This window comes from Periplaneta americana, chromosome 1 (assembly GCF_040183065.1).
Source record: "Periplaneta americana isolate PAMFEO1 chromosome 1, P.americana_PAMFEO1_priV1, whole genome shotgun sequence".
Taxonomy (NCBI): Eukaryota; Metazoa; Arthropoda; class Insecta; order Blattodea; family Blattidae; genus Periplaneta; species Periplaneta americana.
Window position 1 is genome coordinate 6877199 of NC_091117.1, and position 16221 is coordinate 6893419.

Below are 16221 nucleotides of genomic sequence, written 5' to 3' on the forward strand. Positions count from 1 at the left end.
AAAGTTACACAACGCAGAACTGCACGCATTGTATTCTTCACCTGACATAATTAGGAACATTAAATCCAGACGTTTGAGATGGGCAGGGCATGCAGCACGTATGGGCGAATCCAGAAATGCATATAGGGTGTTAGTTGGGATGGCGGAGGGGAAAAGACCTTTAGGGAGGCCGAGACGTACATGGGAAGACAATATTAAAATGGATTTGAGGGAAGTGCGATATGATGATAGAGACTGGATTAATCTTGCTCAGGATAGGGACCAATGGCGGGCTTATGTGAGGGCGGCAATGAACCTCCGGGTTCCTTAAAGGCCAGTAAGTAAGTATTCAGTGATCTTCATGCACGTCTTCACAGAACCTCTGCGTTGTTGCAATGTTTCCACCTTCTTTCGTGTTTCGTAATCAGAGTTATTTCATAGCTGTTCTGCTTCAGCGGAGTAACAAAAAGAAAACCAATCTCACTCCACAAAGTTGAGAGTAAACGTAGCCAAGGTGGAACGGGGCTACAGATTGCAATTATATCTATTGCTTGTATTCTCACAGTGTTTGAAGGTCGGGTTACATTACTGAACAGCCTGATTTCTCTTGCTTCTTGCGTGACGTTCTAGCACAATGTCAAAACATTTAGATACATTTCAGAATAACCAAAAGCTCAGGATAGACAAATCTATTATTAGGAAGCCATCACGAGTAACATGTCGGGCCACCAGCGAGGATATGATCACATATCACCGTCCTTCGGAAGTCTTTCGTGGCTCCGACTTAAAGAACGCAGAACTTTACACTCCTTGTCATTGTTCTTTCAAGTTCTGCACACCTCAACACCAAATTACCTTTCGTCTCGTTTCTCTTATCTATACTCTAACCACGACGTAAATACCAGATCACTTATCTGTGGCACGCTAAGTATACCTCTTCATAGAACATCTTGTTATTCATCATCTTTTACAGTATCCACCTCGCGTCAATGGAATTCCCTGTCACAAAGTATTAGGGGCTGCAAGACAATAAACACTTTTAAAAACAGCTTAAAAGATAACCTTATTAGCATTTCACTCCAATCATACTGATTTAAACTATCACTGACTACATTGTTACTTCTTCCTTTAGACATCATCCTGATTGTGCTGTATTTTCAAAATTGTCTCATAATAATCTCTTTCTATTATCTAACATTATTTGAAATATATTAACATTCTATGTATTTTAGCTTAATTCTGCTACATATTTTGTATTTCAGTGTTTAATTAATAGTTCATAATATTTTGTTGTTTAATTCGTAAATAACTCTTGTATACATGTAACTCTCATCTAAATCAAATTGTTGAATTCTTTGTAAGTTGATACATACGTATGTATACTTTTTGCTGGTTGAGTGGAAGAGAAGGCCTTACGGCCTTAACTGTGCCAGCTAAAATAAATCATTATTATTATTATTGTTGTTATTATTATTATTATTATTATTATTATTATTGTTATTGTTCAGGTGGTAGCGCGTTAGCCTGCTGAACCGGAGTTGCGCTCGGGCGTGGGTTCGATTCGCGTTTGGGCCGATTACCTGGTTGAGTGTTTTTCCGAGGTTTTCCCCAACCGTAATGTGAATTTCAGGTAATCTGTGGCGAATCCTCGGCCTCATAGTACGGAATAGAAATATAAAAATTGGAAATTTATCCTTTGTTGTATTATGTTTTGTCTTTCGTATTATGTTGTCTATTATGTTCGGGTTGTATACATTTTCTTGTACTATGCATTTGATTGTGTTTAGCCTGTTTACATCACATTAACATACGAAAACAAAAACACACAGAATATTGCAATCTCATTCAAGAAATTAAATTACAACATCGCATACAGAACAAATAATAATTACTCTACAAAAACATCTCAACACACAATACAAACAAACAAACAAACAAATACAACCACACAGGCGTATACAAACTCAAATGTAACACCTGCAACAACTTATATATAGGACAGACAGGCAGATCATTTTAAACACGTTACAAAGAACACATCACAGCCATAACAAAATGAGAAAACACTTTCGCATATGCAGAAGATATCACAAATGCTAACCACACCCACAGAGACATCAACACAGACATGGAAATTCTACACATCCAACCAAAAAGCCAGAAACTAAACACACTAGAATAATACGAAATATACAAACACACGAAAACACATCCAAATGAACTGAATTTCAGAACACACACACTCTTTGACTCCACATTACACTACACAAACGCACCCACACAGGAAACACAAACAACCAGTTCTGAAGATGGCCAATAGCAGGCTGAAACATGTTAATAATAATAATAATAATAATAATAATGGCTTTATTTAACCTGGCAGAGTTAAGGCCGTAAGGCCTTCTCTTACACTCAACCAGGATTAAAACTTGCTTACACAGTTGAACATAAAACTGGATCGGAATTAAGTAATTACATACTGATACAATTTAGGTACATAATGAGATCAAAAGAGGTAGTTACATAAAAATGTACCTCATAAAATAAAAATAAACATAGTTAAATACATATTAATGTTGTTGGAATCAAATACGAATCACATAAAATCAGTAGCTGATAATTCAATAAAAAATGTATACAGTAAAAATGAAAGAAACACATTAGTATACATATTAGTATTAATTACAATTAAGTAGGATTTACATAATTAAACCAGAAACCGACAATTGAATAAAATGTACACAAAAATAGATTAATAATAAAAAAACAACACAGTGGGATACATATTGGCGTTAAGTGATAAATAAACACGATTTACATGATTACACAATAAAAATAAGAAACAAAAAAATAAAATAAAATAAAAATAAATACAGTGGAACACATTCCATTAAAAATTTGTAACGCGTTAGGTCTGACAATTCATCATAAGATATTTTTCTAATTTACATTTAAAGGAAATTAAAGTTCGGCACCCCTTGACTTCAGGCGGCAGAGAATTCCAGTGACGAGAAGTAGCAACAGTGAAAGATGAAGAATAAAGAGATGATGTGTGCAGTGGTATTTCTAGCGTGTCATCATATTGTGACCGTGTATTTAAGTTATGATACCGAGAAAGACTGTGGAATCGGATAGATAAGTAAGGGGGAGTAGAGGTGTGACAAATTCGGTATAAGAGAGAAAGGGAATGTAACTTTCTCCTCTCAGAAGTAACGTAAACTTTAACACGTGAAAGACACATAATATGTTTACCGAAGTGATATAGTGTTAAAAGTTGTGTAATCAAGATGTAGGCCTATATATGACAAATTACTACTAAGAAGACAAGGACAAATACGAAGTCGAATGGGACGAAACGACGTTAATGGAGACGAATTCGTTCTCACTTACTTACTTACAAATGGCTTTTAAGGAACCCGAAAGTTCATTGCCGCCCTCACATAAGCCCGCCAGCGGTCCCTATCCTGAGCAAGATTAATCCAGTCTCTATCTTCATACCCCACCTCCCTCAAATCCATTTTAATATTATCCCCCCATCTACGTCTCGGCCTCCCTGAAGGTCTTTTTCCCTCCGGCCTCCCAACAAACACTCTATATGCATTTCTGGATTCGCCCATACGTGCTACATGCCCTCCCCATCTCAAACGTCTGGATTTAATGTTCCTAATTATGTCAGGTGAAGAATACAATGCGTGCAGTTCTGTGTTGTGTAACTTTCTCCATTCTCCTGTAACTTCATCCCGCTTAGCCCCAAATATTTTCCTAAGCACCTTATTCTCAAACACCCTTAACCTATGTTCCTCTCTGAGTGACAGTCCAAGTTTCACAACCATACAGAACAACCGGTAATATAACTGTTTTATAAATTCTAACTTTGAGATTTTTGGATAGCAGACTGGATGATAAGAGCTTCTCAACCGAATAATAACACGCATTTCCCATATTTATTCTGCGTTTAATTTCCTCCTGAGTGTCGTTTATATTTGTTACTGTTGCTCCAAGATATTTGAATTTTTCCACCTCTTCGAAGGAAAATTTCCAATTTTTATATTTCCATTTCGTACAATATTCTGGTCACGAGACATAATCATATACTTTGTCTTTTCGGGATTTACTTCCAAACCGATCGCTTTACTTGCTTCAAGTAAAATTTCCGTGTTTTCCCTAATCGTTTGTGTATTTTCTCCTAACATATTCACGTCATCCGCATAGACAAGAAGCTGATGTAACCCGTTCAATTCCAAACCCTGCCTGTTATCCTGGACGTTCCTAATGGCATACTCTAGAGCAAAGTTAAAAAGTAAAGGTGATAGTGCATCTCCTTGCTTTAGCCCGCAGTGAATTGGAAAAGCATCAGATAGAAACTGACCTATACGGACTCTGCTGTACGTTTCACTGAGACACATTTTAATTAATCGAACTAGTTTCTTGGGAATACCAACGAATTCGTTCTCAGCAAGTGAAAATTCAGTAATTGAAGTTATCTTGTTTCTACAGAGCGAGGGGAAAAATGGCCGAGAACAAGAGTTCTGCTGAGTTGCTTTCCCAGTCGTGCACTGCAATTTCGCACTTGTGCAAGAGGTTCAGCTGTGCTAATGGGAGTGTTGGCCTGTAGCCCAGTTCTGATAAGCAGTGCAAGATCACACTGCACTAGTTTCATTGGGATCCCACGTTTAAAATCACTCCCGTACCCACAATAAGAACGCAAGGAGAAATGAGAAACAAATGAACATATTCAAGAGCAAAAGTATGGTCCTCATTTCGTTAGTTAAGAGTAGACTTCGTGGAATTGCCACGAGAATCGCAAGGTTTATTGCGCACGCGATATAGACTGTATGAGAAGGGGGCGTGCAAAGAATGGAGTATGCCTCTAATGTAAACACTGAGCAGTATACTACGGTTACAATAAAACCTGTATCCTGCATTCAAGAAATATAATGAATGATCATTGAAGTAGGAAATGTCTAAACATGTAAATACACAATTATTTAAAGTGAGATATATTAACTCTTAAAATTTAATGTAAGATACTCACACCGTCCTTGAATATGTGCATTGCGGTGAAGAATTACGTACATTTTGAGCGACTGCAAAGTAACCTCCTCCGATGGTCTCTTAAACAGTTTTTATTTTGGGAAAATGTACGTTCAACATCACACGATGTAATACATACATATTTGAAGAACGGAAAGTCACTACTTTTTAGTACACCAACTTCAGACGTCTTGTCGTGACCTGATGGTACATCATTTATAATACGAAGTTTTGAATAGGCAGAATTTTTAGCAATAATGTTTCTCAACTTACATTTCACTTTTTCTGAAATTAGTGAATTGTTATTTTGGATAACGGTTTGTGATACTTTATCCACTATATTAAGGGCTTCTGGGAGTTGTAGTTTAGACGAGTCTAACAGGATGATGCCTTTGGACACGATTTTAAAATTAGAATCAATGAACAGAATATCTTCCAATAGCTGTTCAGAAGGCAATGATTTTACAGCTGCGACAACGGAATTGTCTGTGCTATTCAATGCATCAATTACCTCCATTATTTTGCCGTAATGTTCTGCATAATAATTAACAGCATCCAACCACGTTCCCCAACGGGTAAAGACTGGTTGCGGGGGTAAGGGTTTTCCAGGGACAATTATTTGGAACAGCAACACTCTCATTGTAGCATGCTTGATTGAATTCTTGTCTGCACTGAACAGATGTTAAACTTTGACTATTCCAACCACAGTAATGCAAAAAATAAGTGCTTTCTTAGGTATACATTAGCTGTAGCTGCTCTATCTACTTGGACCGGTCACAACTCTTAACATGAACTGCTTATAGGGTAAACATTGGTAATTTCGTGATAATTTCATGAAAACTAATTTAAAATGCAAATGTGTAAATATATCCTTATTCAGATTTTTTCATCTAAAAGACGATAATTTGCTGTACAAATCTGGAGACATAAAAGATTGGATACGTTCTTGAATATGTGCCAAAAACCACTTTTACAACTTAAGCTGAAAGGTTGGTTATTTCGTGATAACCTTGGTAATTTCGTGATATTCATTGATAATTTCGTGAGAGGTAGAAGAATTGTGGAAAAATTCATTAAAGTCAAATGAAATTCTCTTTTATTGTTACAAGACTTCAAACATGGTAATTCCGTCTAATATTCATAGCAAGAAAACATAGAAATACATATCAACACATAATAAGAATGAAATCAAAGTAAAAATTGAAATTGAAAAGGGATCTTCTTTGCCCTGAAGGGGTGAACACTTTTATTACGGACTTCACTATAGCCTACATTACAAGGGTAACTCCGAAAGTAATGCATAACGTTTGTTTGAAAATTATATTTATATCCTACAGCTTTGCTATTTTCACAGAATGTAGATGCATCCTTAAGGAACAAAATGTCATTTTTCCACATAATCCCTGTCCCTTTCAACTGCCTTACGTAACCTAGGAACGAGGGCCTGTAGACCAGCACGGTAAAAGTCTGGACCAACACGTCTGAGCCACTCTTTAGCAGAGTGCACAAGAAAGTCATCTTCTAACCCCGTTCCGCGAAGGGATCCTTCAGTTTACCAAAAATATGGTAATCGCACGGTGCCAGTTCAGGACTGTAAGGCGGATGTTGCAGTGTTGTCTATCCGAATTTTCTGATCTGGTCTGTGGTCTTGTGACTGACATATGGCTGTGCGTTGTCGTGCAATAGCAGAATATCCTTCTCCCGATGTCGTCGAACACGACTCAGTCGAACTTGAAGTTTCTTGAGAGTTGCAACATACCCGTCAGAATTAATGGTGGTTCCGTGTGGCATGATGTCCACAAGCGAGAGTCCTTCTGAATCGAAAAACACAGTAGCCATAACGTTTCCTGCCGAAGGTGTACTTTTGAATTTCTATTTCTTTGGTGAATTTGCATGATGCCACTCCATTGTCTGCCTATGTCTCCGATCCAAAATGGTGGAGCCATGTTCCATCTTCTGTCACAATTCTTGCAAGTAAGTCATCTAGCACTTATCATTGTCACTTAGCATGATAACAAATCAAACAGAAGCTACAGTGAAACCACTGCGTCTCCGTTTCTTTTTTGTTATCACATCTTGTCTTCATATTTCTAAAATTTCTATTGTAATACATTTTATACTATTTTAAAAGTTGTAACACTTAATGCTCAACAAAATTTCGCCTCAAACAGCTAAGATTTCTATCAGTAAAGCTAAGCCTATATGGTGACTACAGATGTATCTAAAATTCCAAAAACATTTCCTAAAATTTCATGAAGATACAATAAATCTTTGTACCAAATATGATATGCTTACCTTTAGTAATAAGCCTGTAATGTAATTACAAACATCCACAACATTTGTATGCCTGAGAAGTCGACGCAAACTTGCTCTCTCCAAACATGAAAGCTCACTGAAGCAGCTACAATACTGGGTGTTCATTTCAAAGTGTGTCATGACGTCACTGTTGTTGGGTCACCGATTTGAAGCGAGTTTCAGTTTATATGTTAGAGAAGTTGCCTATTATTTAAGGAGTTCTTCAATCTGAACTTGAGAACGCGTACGGTATAACTTGAACGTCGTAGTAACAGATGGCGGTCTGTACGGTCTGTGTGCTACCATAACCTCTTTCGAACTGTGTTTTGCGCCGGCAAGTCGTACGCAGGGTATTTGTTATCATCGGTTGCGTACGGTAACATTCCACAACACAAATCAAATGCTCCGTGTCCATGTTGACCGTCGAAGTTAATGTCAACAAATACGTAAGTAATCGTCTTAACCCTCTCCCCATATCCCGACAGTACGTATTTCCAAACAGTTCACATTCCTGCCACTACCGGCGTTACCGTACGTATCGGCACGTGCTCTTCAGAATGAACGCCGTACTTGCTAGCCAACTTCTCTGCCTCTTAGATTATACACCTGAGCTGCGGAAGTGTAGGAAGATTGAATTCTTTAGGCTCATCAGCTAGCCACATGACGGCATACAGCGAGCCAAGACACATTTTGAACTGAACACCCAGTAGTCACACAAAGCTTAGCTGTATGTTTCTGGAAACTGGACAACATATGCAATCCCTTGGCGGAAATTTGGATCTCGTAACACCGTTGGTTAGTTCACAAAAGAGCAAAGAAAAAGTATCACGAAATAACCACTGCCACGAAATTACCAATGTTTACCCTACTACGAGACCGTACATCGGCAACCTGATTGCATGCTGCGTGTGGAAATTCAACGAAGTCTAGTTAACAGCTTCATTTGTTCACTCATAATCCAGGTTATGCTACTACAACACTGACGAAATGGAATGCGCAATCTATACTTATTTTGTTAGCGGATCTATCCTCATTTGTTTTTTGCATTTTTGTGCATGAAAATATTTTCTGAAAGAAACCACCCAGCAACCCGGGATGTTCTCTTTTTATATAGGCAATTCCAACAATAACGATGAGGCATTAATTAAAAAAAATGAATAACGTATTTTGATGCTTGTTTATTTCAATCATCTATAGGCCTACCTTATATACAAGGGGGCCGTGTTAAAAACAGTTGCTGTAGGTCTGTGATTTCGATATCAGATGGACTACAAAGAGATTCATCCGAGACATTTCTTAATGTGTAAAAGCTTAACAAAATATTATACTATTTTAATTTAATAAAACACAAATAACAATAACTCGTCAGTACTCGCGTAGCCTTGAGCGCAATATTTCAAATTCTGATGCTTCTGTACTCCTCATATTGCCTAGTTGAGTTTTTTTTCTTTTTTTCTTCTTTTTTTTTCTTTTGAGATTTTCCCCCTTAACCACTTGAAGTAAAATATTGTTTCTATTGACAAACTAATTGGAACATAATTAAATATGTTTCCCTTTTTGTCACATATTTTCCCGATTTTTAGCATCTAAAAATCCGATCTCTAATGATTATGTTTGACACTTATATAATATTTTAAGCTTCTTTTCTTCTAAAACAACGCTAATTCTCGTCAATTTTATTATTTGTAGGCGTACATGAATGGATGTGATTAATAAATGCGGGGAGTATAAAGACAGAAATACTTAATTTGACAGTCTAATTCTTAAGTACTTAACTGTGATATGAATTTCCAAATTAATCTAATTCTCTGTAATGATATATTATTACTCACTACAATTTCAAGCAATTCATTGGCGTCATATTGATGTGTGAATCGTTTCGACTATCAATTGCATTGTTGTCTGCAGACTAGGCCTCCTGGAATGAGGAAGCGATTATGAAGTAGTTAACGAGAAGGCTCCGCCTTGTTAAATTTAAATGCGGGGAGTATGAAGACAGAAATGAAAAGAAATATCAAACTTTTATTTCAAAATCCCAAACATCCTTACAATCCCAAACATGCTCACAATAACAATCACGAACAGCATAAACGTTTGACGGAATTGCCTATCTGTGGAACTGCAGTCTGTTCTCTCACCACAAGCGATAAGAGCTGTCACCTCTAGAAAAATTGAACTGTAACGCACATAAACACTGATGTGTCATTTACGAGTGCCTTGTAAGTTATCATAACGCTGATTCAGGAAGCAATTATAATTTCATGAACATCAGCTACCTCTGTTTTCGTTTCCAATCATAAACATGTTTCTAAGAAGTGCATGTTATTTCTCAACAAGCCGGCCCGGATGGCTCAAGCGGTAGGGGCACGGCATGTCCCTATCGCTTGGTCCGAAGGGTTGTGGGTTCGAGTCCCGCCTCGGGCATGGGTGTTGTGATTGTATTAGTAAAAAAAAAGGTAAACAAACAGAAAACAAAAATAGATAACTTTGGAAAACGGCCTCTGGCCGGTCGAAATTTAAAAAAAAAAAAAAAAAAAAGCATTAGTTGTGCTTTCGCTTGGCGTGTGGCATAAGCATACAGGACACAGTAAAAAAAAAAAATAGGCAGAGCGCTCTTTTTCCCCAGTACAAGGCAGTGTTCCGCGATAATCGTCAGTCAATTGTGATGGACAACTTGAGGATGAATCTCATTGTGTACTGCAATTCTTCAGCTGTTGACAAGAATTAGTACTGCTTAGTACTGCATATTGTTTGTATTGACAAAATAATTGGAACATAATTAAATATTTTTCCCTTTTTGTCACATATTTTCCCGATTTTTAGCATCTAAAAATCCGATCTCTAATGATTATGTTTGACACTTATATCATATTTTAAGCTTTTTTTCTTCTAAAACAACGCTAATTCTCGTCTAAAAGTTTGTGTTATTGTGCACGTCACTTGAAAATTCGATCAGTTCGTAGGCCAGTGGATAAAAAAAACTAGCCCAGTCCTTTCTTAAAAATGGAGTTAACACGTTTTGGGATCACAATCTTCAATTTTACTTCAAGTGGTTAAGGGGGAAAATCTCAAAAGAAAAAAAAATCAACTAGGCAATATGAGAAGCACAGAAGCATCACAATTTGAAATCCTGCACTCAAGGCTATGTGAGTACTGAACCGGAAGTTGCGTCATACGTACGGTAGACCTATGTCTATTGATACACGGCAGCGTGGCACGCGATATTTTAGAGTTCCTCCACAAGAGTTTATTCTTTCGGCCATCACAACTTAAATGCAACGAAAATGTACCGCAGCCTGGATTATTACAGAGAAACGAAACCTCGGAATCTCCTTGACGACTGGACTTCAGTCATGGGCCAAGAAACTGATAAAAGAAGTGGAGCACATCGATCCAGAATGTTCCGCCATGTGACAGTCTGCGGCCATAAGGCGGCATTTATGTCCTCTCTGCTTGGAGGTCACGCAGAAGAGAGCGCTGCGATGATCAGGGAATCTGCTTGCAGTTCAGTTGCTTGCAGAAGACATCGGTTCCTATGGTGACGAAAAAAATAAGAACACGGACTTCATCATGCGGTTGTTTGGTAGAAATGACGACAGTTTTGTTTATAAGTAATTCCCAAACTACAGAGTGATTTATATAGGATTTCCTTTCTTTCTTTCTTTCATTCTTTCTTTCTTTCTTTCTTTCTTTTTTCCTGTCTTCCTTTCTTTCTTTCTTCCTGTCTTTCTTTCTTTCTTTCTTTCTGTCTTCCTTTCTTTCTTTCTTCCTGTCTTTCTTTCTTCCTTTCTTTCTTTCTGTCTTCCTTTCTTTCTTCCTGTCTTTCTTTCTTCCTGTCTTTCTTTCTTCCTTTCTTTCTTTCTTTCTCTCTTCCTTTCGTTCTTTCTTTCTTCCTGTCTTTCTTCCTTCCTTTCTTTCTTCTTTCCTGTCTTCCTTTCTTTCTTTCTTTCTTTCTTCCTTCCTTCCTTTCTTTCTTTCTTTCTTTCTTCCTTTCTTTCTTCCTTCCTGTCTTCCTTTCTTTCTTTCTTTCTTTCTTCCTTTCTTTCTGTCTTTCTTTCTTCCTTTCTTTCTTTCTTTCTTCCTTTCTTTCTTCCTGTCTTTCTTTCTGTCTTCCTTTCTTTCTTTTTTCCTTCCTTTTTCTTCCTTTCTTTCTTCCTGTCTTTCTTTCTTCCTGTCTTTCTTTCTTTCTTTGTCTTCCTTTCTTTCTTTTTTCCTTCCTTTTTCTTCCTGTCTTTCTTCCTTTCTTTCTTTCTTCCTGTCTTTCTTTCTTCCTGTCTTTCTTCCTTTCTTTCTTTCTTCCTGTCTTTCTTTCTGTCTTCCTTTCTTTCTTTTTCCCTTCCTTTTTCTTCCTGCCTTTCTTCCTTTCTTTCTTTCTTCCTGTCTTTCTTTCTTCCTGTCTTTCTTTCTTTCTTTCTTTCTTTCTTTCTTTCTTTCTTTCTTTCTTTCTTTCTTCCTTTCTTCCTTCCTTCCTTCCTGTCTTTCTTCCTTTCTTTCTTCCTTCCGTCCTGTCTTCCTGTCTTTCTTCCTTTCTTTCTTTCTTCCTGTCTTTCTTTCTGTCTTCCTTTCTTTCTTTTTTCCTTCCTTTTTCTTCCTGCCTTTCTTTCTTTCTTTCTTCCTGTCTTTCTTTCTTCCTGTCTTTCTTCCTGTCTTTCTTCCTTTCTTTCTTTCTTTCTTTCTTTCTTTCTTCCTTCCTTCCTGTCTTTCTTCCTTTCTTTCTTCCTTCCGTCCTGTCTTTCTTCCTTTCTTTCTTTCTTTCTTTCTTTCTTTCTTTCTTTCTTTCTTTCTTTCTTTCTTTCTTTCTTTCTTTCTTTCTTTCTTTCTTTCTTTCTTCCTTCCTTCCTTCCTGTCTTTCTTCCTTTCGTTCTTCCTTCCGTCCTGTCTTTCTTTCTTTCTTTCCTGCCCTACTTATTTCTCTAAGTTTGTGTTTGGACTGGTAGGCTTTAATATCCAAATGCTATTTTGTAAGAGCCGAAAACGTACTCAACATGAATTATGAATACGTTCTAGTAGCCTACATCAGTATAAAAGTGATTTCCTTCAAGAAATACGGTCTATGCCTTAATGGGTACTCTTGTACTATCGCACAGAATTTATCGCTCTAGGAACATCCGCATTTCCTTCATAAGTTATAGGAAAAGTACGGTGATAAGTTCTAGGAACCGCCGATGGTCACGCTGCGAAACGCCGATAAGAGAGTGAAACCGATCCCTGCTGCTTGGAAAAACACGTATCGACATGTAAATATTTCAAAATCTGTAAGTCAAACAGTTATATCATCGCAATGAGCAGCTACTATCTCGAGCGATAGCTGGAGGTTACTTACGTGTTACGAACTTCGGCCGGGTAAAAGGGAAGAAGCAGAGAACGAAGTTCTGTTCTCATTTAGATGACAACGGACGGGAGGTTGTAACTGCAGGTTACTGTAGAATGTCATAATATGGAGTTCGTGGAATTAGAGTCGTATGGAGGATGGTATGGTGCAATAGTCTTACGATATCCCCACATCAAAGTTTATAGTGTGGTTTATTCTTTTACAGGTACCGCAGTGCATGCTGGGAATCGATCAGTAAATTAGGAGCAGTTATGGAACCTGAGAATTAAACTACATTACTGAAGTGCCCTCAAGATATTTACAAGAATGTGAAATATTGAAACTTAAGACAGAAACGATACTTCAGTTGGTCTACCCTACTGAAGTAAAAGCAGCATCCAAGCGAGTGTTAAAAACATTTATATTTGTTATTACATAAAAGGAGATCGTAGTGGTATGTGGATATACTTTTTTAAAAACAAAAACGTATCTTTGCTGTGTTCAGTTGCTCAAAAACAAAAGAAATAATTGCAGCGTTGAATTACTTTAAAACCGAGGAGCAATATTACGGTGTTCACTTGTTAAAAAAAAAAAAAAAACAAAAGAAATCATTACGGTGTTGAATTCTCTTTAAAAAAGATGCTACATTACTGTTTCGTTGTACGAAAACAAAAGAAATCATTGCGGTGTGCAGTTGTTATAAAGACAAAGAAGCATCAGAGAAATGGTTACGGCGTTGAATTCTCTTCATTACGGTGACGAGGGGAAAAAATAAATGAAAACTGAAATATAAATTAGTGACAAATTTTATTTTGTGAGAGCTATTCAACGTACTCGGATATTTTTCAATAATTAAGATTTTGGTACAAATGCAAAGGATTGTATTGCGAACTGATATGTGAAAGGAATCTTCAGGAATAGCTGAAAAGCTGTGTTACCAAGGTTACGATACGAAATCTATCGTATGTATTTCGATATAGGGAAAAGCATTCATACCCAATTCAATTTTATATCAGCAGCTAAGGAACTGGCTGAAGTTTTTATAACCTTGATATCTCGAAGGCGAGTGCAATTTCACGTACTGCAATAATTTCAATGCTTGAGTGAACACAGTGTTGGGAGGTGAGTGTTTGTGTAGTCTTTGTGATCTACGAAATCTGTGTACAGTGAGCAATGCATTAGTGAATTCTTCGGAAACAAAGCAAGTGTCTGTCTCTATATCGAATCCAGTTCGCTTTTATGACTCAGCAAGACAAACAGATACTGCACCAGCGGGAGAGTGTTTGCCTACCAGCTGATACAGGTGGCGTACATCCACTCACCGCCTGCAGGCAGCGCTGCACTACACAACGAGTGGCGGACATGTGCTAGAGAAGACCTTACTAAGTCCACGATCATCCGACCTCTGATCTCTCCAGTAACATCCCCGAAGCCCGTGACAATGGCGTGCTGGGGCACATCTGGTTTATCTTATCTTGGTTTTCTGCTCCTGGCAGTATTCCAGACAACAATCGACGCATACATATCTGGTAAGTCTGCATGCTTTCATTTCTGCATCATTTGTATATGCAAACCCGTGGGAGATCGTCCACAAGATGGTAGCAAGTTGAATTTAAGTATATTCTGCTGCATTCGTGGTCATAACGACAATTGCACAGATTTTCAGAGATACTAAGGTTTTACATCGAGCTATGATTACGTCACTGATACAGTGTATTCCTTTAATAGTCTTCGTAGCTTAGTTAAAATGTAAACAATTGCAATCGCCACCTTGTGCAAAATATGAACACATACTGTATTTCAAAAGAAACATACAATAAACACCATTATTTTACCATCTCTGTATATCTTATGGAAATCAAAAGAGACATTGAAAATTACAGTTAAAATTATCATCTTTTCGTCTATGAATAGCCTTTGCAGTTTAAAAGAAACGTTAAAAAAGAATTACAATTACTATCTTATCGTCTATGAATTGCCTCTGTAGTTTAAAGGAAAGTTAAATAAAGAATTACAAATAAAATATATTTTATTGTTATGAATAGCCTCAGTAATTTAAAAGGAACACTAAATAAAGAATTACAAATGAAATTACCTTTTATTGTCTATGAATAGCGTGTGAAAACACTTTATTCTCATAAACAAAATACGCTTATCAATATTAAGTAACTATTAAATTAGTACAAAGTACCAAAAATCCCAATTTGCCGCTGCCCCTATACGGAAGCGCGTCCAAAAGGAACATTAAATGAATTGCAAATAAAATGACCTTTTATTGTCTATGAATAGCCTCAGTAATTTAAAAGGTACGTTAAAAAAGACTTACAAATAAAATTACCTTTTTTCTCTATGATTAGCCTCTGTAGTTTAAAAGGAACGTTAAATAAAGAATTACAATTATCATCTTATCGTCTATGAATAGCCTCTGTAGTTTAAAAGGAACGTTAAATAAAGAATTACAATTACAATTATCATCTTATCGTCTATGAATAGCCTCTGTAGTTCAAAAGGAACTTTAAATAAAGAATTACAATTACAATTATCATCTCATCGTCTATGAATAGCCTCTGTAGTTTAAAAGGAACGTTAAATAAAGAATTACAATTACAATTATCATCTTATCGTCTATGAATAGCTTCTGTAGTTTAAAAGGAACGTTAAATAAAGAATTACAATTACAATTATCATCTTATCGTCTGTGAATACCCTCTGTAGTTTAAAAGGAACGTTAAATAAAGAATTACAATTACAATTATCATCTTATCGTCTATGAATAGCTCTGTAGTTTAAAAGAAACGTTAAATAAAGAATTATAATTATCATTTTATCGTCTATGAATAGCCTCTGTAGTTTAAAAGGAACGTTAAATAAAGAATTACAATTACAATTATCATCTTATCGTATATGAATAGCTTCTGTAGTTTAAAGGGAACGTTAAATAAACAATTACAATTATCATTTTATCGTCTATGAATAGCCTCTGTAGTTTAAAAGGAACGTTAAATAAAGAATTACAATTACAATTATCATCTTATCGTCTATGAATAGCTTCTGTAGTTTAAAGGGAACGTTAAATAAAGAATTACAATTACAATTATCATCTTATCGTCTATGAATAGCCTCTGTAGTTTAAAAGGAACGTTAAATAAAGAATTACAATTACAATTATCATCTTATCGTCTGTGAATAGCCTCTGTAGTTTAAAAGAAACGTTAAATAAAGAATTACAATTACAATTATCATCTTATCGTCTATGAATAGCCTCTGTAGTTTAAAAGAAACGTTAAATAAAGAATTACAATTACAATTATCATATATTCTATGAATAGCCTCTGTAGTTTAAAAAGGAACGTTAAATAAAGAATTACAATTACAATTATCATCTTATCGTCTATGAATAACCTCTGTAGTTTAAAAGGAACGTTAAATAAAGAATTACAATTACAATTATCATCTTACCGTCTATGAATAGCCTCTGTAGTTTAAAAAGGAACGTTAAATAAAGAATTACAATTACAATTATCATCTTATCGTCTATGAATAGCCTCTGTAGTTTAGAAGGAACGTTAAATAAAGAATTACAATTACAATTATCATCTTAC

The 16221-nt window shown here is 36.2% G+C and overlaps 1 protein-coding gene across 4 annotated transcripts in view; it reads left to right on the forward strand.

Annotated features, from left to right (window-relative positions):
• LOC138703049 (uncharacterized) overlaps positions 1 to 16221 on the forward strand; it is a 152867-nt gene that overhangs the window by 85494 nt on the left and 51152 nt on the right. For 2 of the 4 annotated variants that reach the window (XM_069830709.1, XM_069830626.1), the window contains exon 2: positions 12846 to 14148. In XM_069830709.1, the coding sequence (XP_069686810.1) occupies positions 14061 to 14148 (88 nt within the window). In that variant the 5' untranslated portion in view covers positions 12846 to 14060. Of the gene's footprint in view, positions 1 to 12572; positions 12725 to 12845; positions 14149 to 16221 lie in introns of those variants that run through there. The other 2 variants (XM_069830801.1, XM_069830880.1) reach the window with 2 other exon arrangements.